The sequence below is a fragment of the Musa acuminata genome, chromosome BXJ1-4, assembly GCF_036884655.1.
Source record: "Musa acuminata AAA Group cultivar baxijiao chromosome BXJ1-4, Cavendish_Baxijiao_AAA, whole genome shotgun sequence".
Taxonomy (NCBI): domain Eukaryota; kingdom Viridiplantae; phylum Streptophyta; class Magnoliopsida; order Zingiberales; family Musaceae; genus Musa; species Musa acuminata.
In genome coordinates this window covers 5,880,723-5,894,224 of record NC_088330.1, presented here as the reverse complement: position 1 = coordinate 5,894,224, position 13,502 = coordinate 5,880,723, and the positions used below count along the sequence as shown (strand labels likewise).

The following is a 13,502-nucleotide window of genomic DNA, read 5'->3' as shown; positions in this document are numbered from 1 at the left end:
TTTGACAGGATGTCTTGTACGGAACGATCACAATCTTTTTGTACCCCATGTCTATGAAACAATGCCTACGTCACTGCTTACCTCTGATCTGTCGTCTTATCTTAATAGATAGATAAAGGCAGGCAGAATCCAACATTCCATATCTTTATTATTATTTTTAAAATAACAGACTATATTAAAGCTTAATCAGGTGGATGTAAAATGGAAAAATAAATAAATTAACCATTGGGTAAAAAATAAATTATATTTTTTGGGTTAAAAATCACAATTAACCATTGATTAAAAAAAAACAACAAACAGTCAAGCGAAGTGTTTTTCAAAAATCAAAGCATAGCCTCAAAATTGTTAAGAGAATTCATATATTTCCTCAGCCATTTTCTGTTGCAAAATATAATCATCCAAAAATTGCTTCGCTCTCCGTAAGTGAAACTGCTCTTCTAGCTCTCGAAGAATAACCTCCAACCACCAAATTAATTCCCTTGTCGGTCTTCGAGAATGAATCCTAATCCTGCACAAACATTACAACTCACAAAGGATGCATTAGTTTCAATAGAAAACTCAAAGTTAGTAGGGTAGCATATCAATTCCTTGTTCATCCAGTGTTCCCCATCCCCCTCAGGCAGGTGCATATCATTCACCTCGTTGACTAAAGCACACAGCTTGCACCAAAGTGTTGTAACATAGGCCCGACAATTGCAGAAATGATGGTCATTATGGTGGTTCCAAATGAGTCCAAAGTAAAGTGGTAATGACAGCGTGCATGCAGTCACTCTGTTCCTTCTTAAGCCCGTCACTCTCTTCTAACCATCTACCATTCTTTTACTCAACAAAGAACTTGAAACTATGCTGCAGTTTTTGCTAGACAAATAACTGGTAATCTAAGGCAAAGGCGAATTCAAAAAGGAAATGCACAACTAAATCAATAAACCCCAAAAAAACAGGACAAGCAAGCAAGGGATTACTAGAGAATTTAGAAAACCATTCGGATGTAGGCAGACTGCCCCACGCTAATTTTCTCAAAAATATTTTGATATTTGGAACCACGACAATCTTCCAAATCGCATTCTAGCCAGCCCTAACGTTAACTGGTGATTGGTGCATATTATCGAGAACACTGTAGGCACTCGTAGCCATCATGATCCCCTTTGGATGAGGAGACCAACACCAGATGTTATCACTAGAGCTAAGGGATACATAAATAGCAGCTACCTTCTCGACTAGGCTAGAATAAAATATTCTAGGTAAAGCAGTTCTATCCCATTGATTAGAGGAACCCATTGTCGCCCCTTTAATTAGTCATCTATAATGCTATTTACTATTGTGCTGCCATTAGACAAGTAATGATGCCCACATCAGGTGATAAAGGGTGCTCACATCGGGTGGTAGAGGAAAGTTTCGACTGACCTGTTACGGGACCATCGAACAATGGAGATTGGGTCTTAAATCGATCTAGCACCGTGTTATTGTGATAGCCACTTCGAGTAACAGAGTTTGGGTCTCAACTAATCTAGCACAATTTCATTGGGATGCCAACTTCAAGAAGGAGGCTGGATCTCAACTGATCTAGCATAATACTACGAGAAGCTCACTTGAAAAGGAGGTTGGGTTTCGATAGATTGGGTATAATGTCGCTAAGATGTCTTTCTTAAATGGTCAATATACTCGAAGGTTCTGTTATGCATTGAGGATTCTTCAAAGATACATCAAGGGCTTCAGAGACATCATGCATTGGAGATATTTATATCCATAAAGAATACGTTAGATGTTATGATGCTATGTTAGTAAAAGATACATTAGATGCTTCATATGTTTTTATCCACGAAGAATATATCACATATTGAAAAATGCTTATGTTAATAAAAAATATTTATTTGATTTTTATTAATAACACATATGATATGATCCAACTAAAATCAAAATATTTTTTACTAATAAAAAAAATGATGATAATAAAGTTAGGTGGCTTCAAATATGTTCTATATATCCCCATATAAACTCATCCTATTTCTTTGAAGAAAAGCATTAATATTGTGAGACTAATGACCAACCATTCTCCTCAACTGACGGTAGCAAAGTTACTGCGGTATTAAAAGGTGCTGTGGTTGCCCTGTAAATCACATAATAAATCCCTCTCAAATATGCAAACAAATTTAAATTACGATTTTTGCTAATTTTATTGAGTCTCTTCCCATAATAACTAGCACAAATCTCGCATGATAAAAGATTAAAGAGCCATCACGTCTTGCCCACTTAATTTTTCATTGCAATTAATCTTTGTCCTTTCCCTATATGCGAAACCGATTAAATATTCGTATCAACTGAAAAGTGGAAGCAATTCAAATTCCATTGACGGCGTGATGGAATACACGACGATGATGTGGGTCAACGTGAGCTGTGAGCTGGAGTTAGCCTAAGCAACAAGAGTACGACTGTTCCACAGCAGACGTCACGCACGTTACTGACGTGGAAGAAACCACCTCTGCAGACATGGGCAACGTGCAGAGATCCATCCAACCCCAACGGCTATGTTTTTGCCGACCCCCAATTGTCTTCCTATTCCGTGCGATCGGGGCCCCACGCTGTCCAACGTTACCCCACAAAGCTGATGTCGATCTAACGGCTGGGAACGACGGACTCGCGACCAAACTAAAGAATGGCAGGGGTAATATCGGTATAAGAAATGTTTCAAACCCTTCCGGTAGTCTCCACCCGCCACCATCATCCCCACCCACGACCCAAATCGCATCTCCAACTCCCAACCTTGAGCACTAAAATCAAACGATTATTTATCCGTTTAACGTTATACTTCCACTTTTCGCAGTCTTCATCTGTCTCCGGCGCGTCTATAAATGAAGCATCGGCCTATTTTGATGGCTACTAGCTTGGTGGTACTCGGAAAAGAGTGTATTTGAACGAAAAGCCCAGCTCTTGGAGGAGTTTCCCTTTTTTATCATTTCTTGTTTGAGGTTTCTCCTCCTCCTTCTGGCTTTAATCAGTAATGATTTCATTCTTTTCTCTCTTTTTTTCGTATAAATATTATTCTAGCTTCGTTTATCGAGTTCAATCTTCGATCTCTTGTTTTATTGTTGTCTTCTTGATGTGAAAGTTCGTGTTTTTAGGTTTTTTCTGTACCTCGGATTGCTTCCTAGTTGTTAAAATCGTCCGCTTCATAGGAACGATTGCTTTTTTATGTTTGGCGATCGTTTCTTCTAATCGCGAATGCTACTAAGAACAAAATCGTGGATCATACATCCATAAACACGCAAAAAGACTCTGCCATCCGAATACTAGTGAAACTTGATCCGAGACACATTTCCACTCGTCTCTTTGAACTACTCTGCTTTCTCGCAACAGATCCTTTTCTTCAACTTATAGCTAACTGCTGCACTGCATTCAGTCTCAAAGCACTTGAATAAACGACTATCGGAATGTAGTTTTTGTGAATCTATATGGGGGCTGTTGGCCAATGTGCCATTTCGAAGAAAGAATTTAGAATTTGTGACTTGTAAACCGACAGAGAAAGTTTTGGAAAGGCATACAATTTTTGGATAGTTCACAATCCTTTGTCTTTACTTCTTGCTATCCTGGTGGTGTTTCTTGTTGTAACTTGGGTCTTACCTACCTATCCTATCATCTGTGAGTGCTTGGTACCCGATCTTTTCTCTTGTACAAAGTGTGAATTCACCTGTTCTTTGACCTTTCCATTGAAGCATTCATCATTTGACCTGCTTGAAATGGCTGTTATCTTTGTTCACATCGTCCCACAACATTTTCTATCTAATTTCTTGACGAGATTGATATCATCATATGTATACGTCCATATGTGGTTTGTCTTTTGCTATTCTCAGTTTCTGATTTGCTGAGTGAGAGCTTTCTGATGATAATTAAGGGCTCGGCCCTTTGCATCTTCTTGCATCCTTTGCTTTGTCTATATGCTCACTTCATGAATTTATAGTATCAGATTTGTTGAAAGGATCTGAAAAAGTTATTGCTGCATCTGAAGATGGGAACTTGGCGGACACCAATGCTTGGAATTCTGTTCCTGATGTGCTGGGCGGCAACCATACAAGCAGAGTACACGAAATACAAAGACCCCAACCAGCCAGTGAATGTTCGAGTCAAAGATCTGATGAAGCGCATGACTCTTGCTGAAAAAATTGGTCAGATGACACAGATCGAGCGAAAAGATGCCTCACCTCAAGTCTTGAAGGACTACTTAATTGGTGAGTGTCAATGACTAATGCATTCATCTTGTCTTCGTAATGTCATGGGAAGATAAGAAGAGAAGCTGGCTACACACATAATGAATCACATACGTCTTACAGGTAGCATTCTTAGTGGTGGGGGAAGTGTTCCTGCTCCTCAGGCATCTGCTAAGGACTGGGTTAATATGATAAATGAATACCAGAAAGCTTGCCTGTCGACACGATTGGGAATTCCCATGATTTATGGGATTGATGCTGTTCATGGCCACAATAATGTCTATAATGCAACCATATTCCCTCATAATGTTGGTCTTGGAGCCACAAGGCAAGTTTCATGTTTACTTCCATTTGTTGCATAATGTGATTTTAGGTTTCTTCCAAATATTGACATTCTGTTAAAGCTAGAAACTTAATTCTCTGAACTTAGTGCATGAAGTACCAACATCCTTCCTTAAATTAGCTCTCGGTTTGCCAAACTACCACTTGATGAAAATTGATTTGAGATAATCACATGTGTCTATATTTTCTATTCCTTGTACTGTGTGTCAAGAAGATTTTGTTGCTGTTGCTTGGAAAATTATCTTGTCTCTTGTGTTAACCTATCCTACAGCATTTGTTAGTTGAAACACAGGTTGGCCATTCAAGTATTAACTTTATAATTTATTAGTGAAAGGTTTGGAAAGTACTCCTGGTTTGCTTTTCATATGGTTAAGAAGGATCTGAGATTTACTTCTCTGCTCTATGGCACTGCATGCATTCAATTGAGAAAATATCATTCTAGCTTTTCCTATTTTACTCATTCTCTCTTTTGTTTTTTTTTTTGTTGATACTGTTGGCATACTCATGAGCAATGAAGGCTCAGTGAAATCACTATTGTTCATCTCATCGTATCTTGACTTACAGCCTAATGACACTCATTAAGAATTGTTTGATATTGCCTAATTATGAGACTCTTGCAAGTGAAATCCAACACAATTTGGTCATCCTGATCTCTGATTCTTGGACCTTAATCGTTGTGTAGGGATCCTGATCTTGTAAAGAGGATTGGCGTGGCAACTGCTCTTGAAGTCAGAGCAACAGGCATTCCTTACACTTTTGCGCCATGTATCGCGGTATGCTCAGTTAATTTTATTTGCATTTTTGGTGTTCTGAAATTCAAAATTTGAGTTGGAACTGCATGTGTTATTTTCTGTTGATTTGATATTCCTCCTTCCTAATTCAGGTTTGTAGAGATCCAAGGTGGGGCAGGTGCTATGAGAGTTACAGTGAGGATCACAGGGTTGTGCAGGCAATGACCCAAATTATTCTTGGTTTACAAGGAGAAATCCCCTTAAACTACACAAAGAACTTCCCTTATGTTTCCGGAAAGTAAGGATTCATAATTTACTTAAACTACAATGTGTTATCTGCCTGTAGTTGTTGCTAAACAAAAAAACAAGTCTGCTTAACAAAAAAAACTTGTAGCATAGACTCTGTAGTTCATCACAAAAAAAATACAAGTTGTGTAATCAGTTCCTAATAGAGAATCTTAAGATGTTCAAGGTATTATAACTAAATGTAAACCATCCATAAATAATCCCTTTGATATCACAGAGTATCTGTTTGCTAAATGCAGCCAGTAAGTAGTATAATTTCAATTTTCTTCTTCGTGAGTATTGATAGTTCTTTGTTTCCTTGTGCCAAAAAAAATGCAGTTGGCTATTCTAACATTTTTACAGCTAAATTATGATAATGCTACTCGATCAAACCACAAGTAACCTCATGTGCTTCTCAGGAAGCATGTTGCAGCTTGCGCCAAGCACTTTGTTGGTGATGGTGGGACACAAAAAGGAATTAATGAGAATAATACTATTATCGACTTCCATGGACTCCTCAGCATCCATATGCCTGCTTATTATGACTCGGTCGCAAAGGGTGTGTCCACAATCATGGCATCTTATTCAAGTTGGAATGGAATTAAAATGCATGCCAACCGTTACCTAATCACTGACTTCCTCAAGAAGAAGCTTGGTTTCAAGGTACATTTTGAAATTAGTCCATATACTTCTTATTGGCTACTTCGGAATATGTCACAACTCAATACGCTCAAACCATCATCAGGGATTCGTGATCTCAGACTGGCAGGGCATAGATCGGATCACCACTCCACCTGATGCAAATTACACTTACTCCGTTCAAGTGTCAGTAAACGCTGGTATCGACATGGTGAGCATTTACGTCGAAGAATGAGTGTTATTGATCCATCTTATATCATTAAGTAATAGTTTGTCAAAGACTGCATAATATAGCAGCATTTCTGAATTAAGTTCAATCAAATGCATGAGAATATATAGCAGAGAAAGCTACTAGACATAGGAAGTTTCTCTATTGTTTTGATGATGCATTTCTGAATTAAGTTCAATCAAATGAATGAGAATATATATCAGAGAAAGCTACTAGACATAGGAAGTTTTCTCTATTGTTTTGATGGTGCCTGCCCATTCGAGTCACAGAAGATATATATATTAGTTTTAGGCTCTTTACCATGGTGTTATATGTTTAATTTCTCATCAATCTTGACACCAACTATTGCAACTTGATTCCTGAGAAATTTATATATTAGCCTTGCATATCCTTGATGCTGAAGTGCTTTTGCAGGTGATGGTTCCAGATGACTATCCTGGGTTCTTCAATACTCTGACAACTCTGGTTAATGCCAAAGTGATCCCCATGAGCCGAATTGATGATGCTGTAAGAAGGATCTTGCGGGTGAAGTTTGTCATGGGTCTTTTCGACAATCCTCTGGCTGACTACAACTTGGTTGATCAGCTTGGAAAGAAGGTCAGTTGGTTCTCCGTCTCTTTGCTTGCAATCAACATACTCGAATTTGGATTTCCATCTCCTGACAATCCTTGGCTGCATCCAGGAGCACAGGGAGTTGGCAAGGGAAGCTGTAAGGAAATCACTTGTGCTGCTGAAGAATGGAAAGTCTAGTAAGAAGCCATTGCTGCCACTGCCAAAGAAGGCCGGGAAGATTCTTGTTGCTGGAAGCCATGCAGACAACCTTGGCTACCAGTGTGGTGGTTGGACCATAGAGTGGCAAGGAAGTAGTGGAAGAATCACTGGTGGTATGTTTCAGCTCTGCTTGCTCCTCCCATTTCATGAATAGGATGACAGACACAATACACCTTGATCTGAACGCTAAATGAAAGCTATATTCCTTCTTTTACAGGTACCACAATCCTGGAGGCCATTAAGTCCACAGTAGATCCATCAACCAATGTAGTGTTCTCTGAGAACCCTGATGCCGGCTTCGTTAAGAGCAACAACTTCTCCTATGCCATTGTCGTCGTCGGGGAGCCGCCCTATTCTGAGACTGCTGGAGACAGCCTCAACCTCACCATTCCTGAGCCTGGGCCGAGCACAATCCAATCTGTGTGCGGCGCGGTGAAGTGCGTGGTGGTTATCATCTCCGGCAGGCCCGTGGTCGTCGAGCCGTATGTGCCCTTGATGGACGCGCTTGTGGCTGCCTGGCTGCCGGGATCCGAAGGCCAAGGGGTCGCTGACGTGCTCTTCGGGGACTTCGGCTTCACCGGGAAGCTGCCTCGCACTTGGTTCAAGTCGGTGGACCAGCTCCCCATGAACGTTGGTGACAAGAACTACGACCCCCTGTTCCCGTTTGGTTTTGGGTTGACAACATCGACAGTGTAGGGCCTGGCGTAGCAGCGAAGAATCTAGAATCGGATCCGGCATCATTCTTATAACAGCTGGATTATATATATATATATATATATATATATATATATATATATATAATCAACGTTTGATTTGCTCATCCATCCAAACTTCTGTGAACTTGCATGTATGTATATGTTGATCTTGTTCTGTTAAATTAATGGAATTTCTAAGAGATGTGGCCTATTGGAAGGATTCAATCTCTTGGTTTTTTTTCTTTAATTAATACACACGTCGTGTCTTAGCAGGATATCTCATTCGAGATACACTTGAAGAGGTTGCGAATGAGGTATACGGAGTGGTGATCATAGTTATGTTTGAATCCCAAATCAAATGGTAACTAAACTAATATAATTAAAATTAAAATTAAAATTAATCAATGATTTTATGATTCCGAATTAGTTTATGATTCTATTATTCTAAATCGAATCAGAATAAATCAACTATTTTGAATCAAACTAAAACTGTGGATGATATTTTATTTTTGTTTTTATGTCATAAAATCGAAACTAGTAAAACCATTGGTATAAATAGATAGTAGGGAAACAAAGGAGACGAGCTAGCATCGTTATGGTGACCTCGATTGCATATAATATTTCATTTTATTATTATGGTACTTCAAATAGTTTCTAAGAGAAATGTTAAATACCTCATGATATCCAATTGAGGTTATTTGTTATATGGAAGTTCGAATTGTTAATGACCATTATATAATTTTATCTTTTTAATTATTATTATTTATTATGTTGTAATGATTCAAAGTTAACGGTTAAATATTTTAATTATAATTTTATGATGTTATAATTTAAATTTAAAAGAATTGATTAATATTTGAGTTGAAAGTAGACTAGGCCCAACTAACAAGCTAAGCCCAACTAATAGGTTGAACTTAATGCAAACTAAGTCTAACCGGTAGGCTAGGCCCAACTTGTAGATTAGCATAGCCTAACTTAAATGGGTAATCATGTACAATGTATATGATCAGTCCATGGATTAACCTAGCTTATATGATGTATATATAAATATGCACTATATATAACCAGTATATAGGTTCACCCAACCTAACCTAATGCTATGTAGTATAGCATATTACTATTACTTTATCTGTTTTAGACTCAAATATTGATTGAATCAATTCAAATTTAATTAGTTTAGATTGAATCATTATAATTCTAAACTTGTTTGACTTATTAAAGTCTTTTTACATAAATTGAATCTAATCTAGTCCAAATTATATCAGTTTAGGATGATTCGAGATCAACTAAATGAGGATTAGAGATCGATTTAGTTAGGTTTTAGTTAATTCGAGTTCAACTGAATTGATTGAGTTAGGGTTCAAATGGACTAATTTATTTGACATTAATGATATTTAAAAAATAAATTAAGATATTTTAATAAATTATTTCATCATGATATAGACATAACTAGTATCATATGATTTTGTTTTATGCCAAGAATAAGTAGGGTGATTCCTTTCAAGGATTAATGGACCGTTAGATGTAACGATTACACGATTCCTCTATTTGTTATTGGGAGGAATATGTCCCTACTTTGGCATATGAAGGATATTATTTCATCCGCTATTAGGAGTGTGATATGAATTTATTTAAAACATAAATTTATCTCATGTGATCTCTCTATCCATATTGGAGGAGTGCTCTTTTAGGTATTTGATATACGTTAATAGGATGATTGATTTTTGGATATGAAATCATTTTACAATTGACTTATAGGGTTCCTACTTGCTGAATTTTTTTTTATTTTAATTTTTAGAGTAATCTCCTAATAACACTAAATCATATCACAATAGAAAGTAAACCTTCCTCTATCATTAAATAGAGTTAGTTGAATTTTATTTTTAAGTTAATATTACTATGTTTCTCAATAAAACATATAGTTACTTTCAACTTTTATTTTGATTTATAAATAAATTATAATAAATATTTATAATTTATGTATATTAATAAAAAAAATATTTATTTATTTGACTCTTACCTGTAATTCCGTGAAAAAAATCTATGATGTGATAGTAATATATCACAATCGTTGTTGTATTTGTGCCATCTATTATTAATAAACAACGGACATACTGGTTTAATACAAATGTCCTATCGAATTAATACGATATAAGATTTTACCATCCATAAAGTCTAATGTTCGAATAACATATGTAATTAAAATTTAAATTAAAATCCACGATACTCATGTTAATTACTGAAATCATTATAAAAATATATTTTTTTTGGTTAATATTATTTTTTTTGGTAAGTAACACAAATATATTTTTCACCTCGCGCCAGGTAGGGGTCGAACCTACGACTTTCTGCTTAGGAAACAGACGCTCTATCCACTGAGCTACAGGCGCTTTGTTTCTTTGTTAATATTACATATTTATTATTTTTAACTTCCTTTTTAGTTTAAGTATCCTGATAAAATATTATAGAAAATCTAATCGAATTAAACTATTTTCTGACGCCTAAACTTACCACAAGTCCTAACGTTAAATTTAGCTCAAAATTCTTTATATGATGGGCGATCATAATCTATTGCAACACTAATGGTAATATAATAAAACTTGAGGAATAGGTTGAAACTTCATTTTTGGTTTTCCTATCAAGATAAGAAAGAAATTAGATAGAATACCAAAAGACTAACTCTATGTTTAATAACAAGGAGAGGCTTCAGTTATCATCAACCGGCGCAGTTTTAGTCCCACATTGAGAACAACGAAGACAGAAGGGAGGAGGCTGGGCTATAAAAGCGGAGGCGCTTCTAATTGGTAGGTTATCTTTGCGCTTGGGGCAATGTCGCAGCTTGTGAGGTTATAACCGAGGCGCGACAATTGCTGGTTGAAAACTATTTCCAAACCCCCTCTTTGGTCTGGGTTTGACCCAGCGTCATAGAGAATTTCTGGAAGGGCTCCCTCTAACCCAGGGAAAAGCTCTATCAATGCTAATCGCTAAATTATACTTGCTCTATTACATGATTATACTTTAGTGGAGGCAAAGATAAATAAATGTAATGACTTATCTATTATTTTTGTTCAACAAGTAATAATAGATATATCAAATAGATAATTAGGATAATTATTCTTATTTAGATTTTCAAAAGAATTATTTCGTCTCTATGTGGGAATTAGTTAAAATCATATAATATAATTTTTTTTATTCATTAATTAATAAAAATAAAATTTTATTTAAAAATAATTATACTTAATTAGATTTAAAAAATTTTAAAAATCTTTTACGTATGTATGAATTTTATAAAATAGGCTAAGTTCAATAAATATAATAATACTATATTAGTCTAATTATAAATATGAAGCATATTATATCATCAATATCATATTTTTGAACCATAACATTGTTGACCTTTTTTAATACAGTATAAAATGATTACTATAGTCAAGACAATCTTATTATCATCAAATTTTTCATGAGTTGCTTATAAATTCAATCATAAAACATGTTCTTTCCATCACTTTATATTGTAAATCCTAAGTGAATGAATTAGTAGTCAAATACAGTAAAACTTAAGCTATTAACTGATATTAATTGTTTATAGATTTTTTTAAAATCATTAAGTACTTTATACATGTAACAATACTTGTTATTTTTAAAGAAAAACTATTATGATATGTCAAAAATATCTTTATCGACTTGATAATTGAGTTTGACCATACCAATTCATAAGATAAAATTTCATAATCATAAAACTTGATTAGTAACCTCAAAACATATCACAAAATTAGCTTGTATTAATAATAATATAATAATATATTATTTTATATATTTTCTATAAATTATCCTTCTAACTAATATAAATATAAAATACAAAATGGACTTCCTACTTTATTGAGATAATTTACATAATCAACATATGAAAATATCATAATTTTAGATTAATCTAATTTCATATATGTGAATATATAATCCTTCGTCTATTTCATATATCTTATTGCTTTCTTTTTTTAACCTTTTAGTATTTCAATCCTAGGTAACTCTAGTATATGCCCAGTATTCTAACTATAAAGTTTATAACTGGTTTGGTATACTCTTGAGTATATAGTATATTTCCAACTTTGCATATATAATGAATTTTTTTTTATTCCTTAATAAAATTATTTTAAAAATATTTATTTTGATTAAAAATTTTATTTTTATCATTTATTGAATAAAGTTGTATACTAAATCTCTCCAAGACTCGATAAATATTTTCTTTTAGACACTCATAATAATCCTTGAAATCTATCCCTAAATATCTCAATACTAATAATATAAGATACTTTATTCATATCAATCATTTTAAAACTCTTAATAAGAATTTTTTTGGTTTAGCATAATAAACCAAGATTACTACTGGTATACAAAATATTATCCGCACATAGACCAAAATAATAAACTAGCTCTCATTGACCTTCAAATATAAACATTGAATAATAGTATTTTTCTTAAATCTGAAGAAAGTAATAGTATTATGATATTTTATATATCATTATCTGAAAGCTTGTTTAAGTTTATAAATAATTTTTAATTTATATGTCAAATTTTATATTTCTTTTATTTTCTCTTATTTAGGTTAATCCATAGAAAACTATATCCCTAATTAGAAAACTTGTTATGATTCTTAATGAATTCATTTTCAAAACTAAAAAAAATATCTCGTTATTGTAGATGCATTCTTTATGAGTAAACATTTGACCACAACTCTAACTATTATATCGTTTGATATTATATTTTGAGTGATGTTTATATAATAGTCTTTTTTATAGTTATTGGATGATTTATTGAGTTTTCAGATACCATTCTAGTTCATTGATTTCAACTATTTTTTCATCGCATCGTACCACTTTTCATAACTTATGAAAACAATGAGAGATCATTTTTATTCCTATATCATAATATGATTATTATAGATATACCATATAATAATAAAAAATGATAAACCTCCTTTCTATGTGAGATCTTCTCAAGACTACTAGTTATGATTGTTCTACAAGATTATTACCAATGACATTAACATCATGTAGGAGTTCATCAATGCTATTTTGTTATTCTCTCATTAATTCTTTTAGTAACTTGAACAACAATAATCTCTCAAATTTAAAATAATAAAAGAATATCAATATTTATTTTTTAATATCAAAATTAAAATTAGAGATTTTTACTCCTACTGTACCTAGTTTAAGATTTTTCTCAATATTAAGGCTGTGTCGTCATGCCTATGTGCGATTATGCATCAACTAACGACCATACCATTGTCGTGGTGCTCGATGGTGCTTACGAGTATGTCGTGCAACCATTGGCTATTGCAGCCTTTGACGTCCAATCGATACTGGTCATGGCTTGTAAGTATCACAATGACGTTGATGCAATTATCATAGCCATGGCACTACTTTAGTCATCGTAGTCGTTGCATGAATTTTGTTGCAGTTGCCACAATAATGATGTCGTATCCCATGGTGCTTATGTTCCGTATGCAACTGCTACCCACGATTGGAATGGCGATCACCAGAGATCGCCACCTTTAATAATACTATTGCTAATAATAAATTGTCAACAATGATCCATCAATCAAATATGA

General features: G+C 34.4%; 1 protein-coding gene and 2 non-coding genes across 7 annotated transcripts; 2 read left to right on the top strand and 1 right to left on the bottom strand.

The window, feature by feature from the left end:
• Window positions 1-2,778: 2,778 nt before the first annotated feature.
• On the top strand, window positions 2,779-8,019 carry LOC135643692 (uncharacterized). 5 transcript variants are annotated; one of them, XM_065160994.1, is made up of 10 exons: window positions 2,779-2,966; window positions 3,962-4,223; window positions 4,326-4,530; window positions 5,227-5,317; window positions 5,428-5,573; window positions 5,980-6,223; window positions 6,306-6,410; window positions 6,843-7,025; window positions 7,111-7,312; window positions 7,417-8,019. In XM_065160994.1, the coding sequence occupies exons 2-10, from the start codon at window positions 4,004-4,006 to the stop codon at window positions 7,893-7,895; spliced, it is 1,875 nt and encodes a 624-aa protein (XP_065017066.1). In that variant the 5' UTR covers window positions 2,779-2,966; window positions 3,962-4,003; the 3' UTR covers window positions 7,896-8,019. The 5 variants fall into 5 exon arrangements, with proteins under 5 accessions (XP_065017066.1, XP_065017083.1, XP_065017059.1 ...); XM_065161011.1 differs by having other exon boundaries at window positions 2,779-2,995; window positions 4,004-4,223; XM_065160987.1 differs by having other exon boundaries at window positions 2,779-2,995; window positions 3,956-4,223.
• A 2,192-nt stretch (window positions 8,020-10,211) lies between these two features.
• TRNAR-CCU (transfer RNA arginine (anticodon CCU)) lies at window positions 10,212-10,284 on the bottom strand. The gene has a single exon. It is a non-coding gene; the product is annotated as a tRNA-Arg (tRNA).
• A 421-nt stretch (window positions 10,285-10,705) lies between these two features.
• On the top strand, window positions 10,706-10,862 carry LOC135672704 (U4 spliceosomal RNA). The gene has a single exon (XR_010513062.1). It is a non-coding gene; the product is annotated as a U4 spliceosomal RNA (small nuclear RNA).
• The last annotated feature ends 2,640 nt before the right edge of the window (window positions 10,863-13,502 follow it).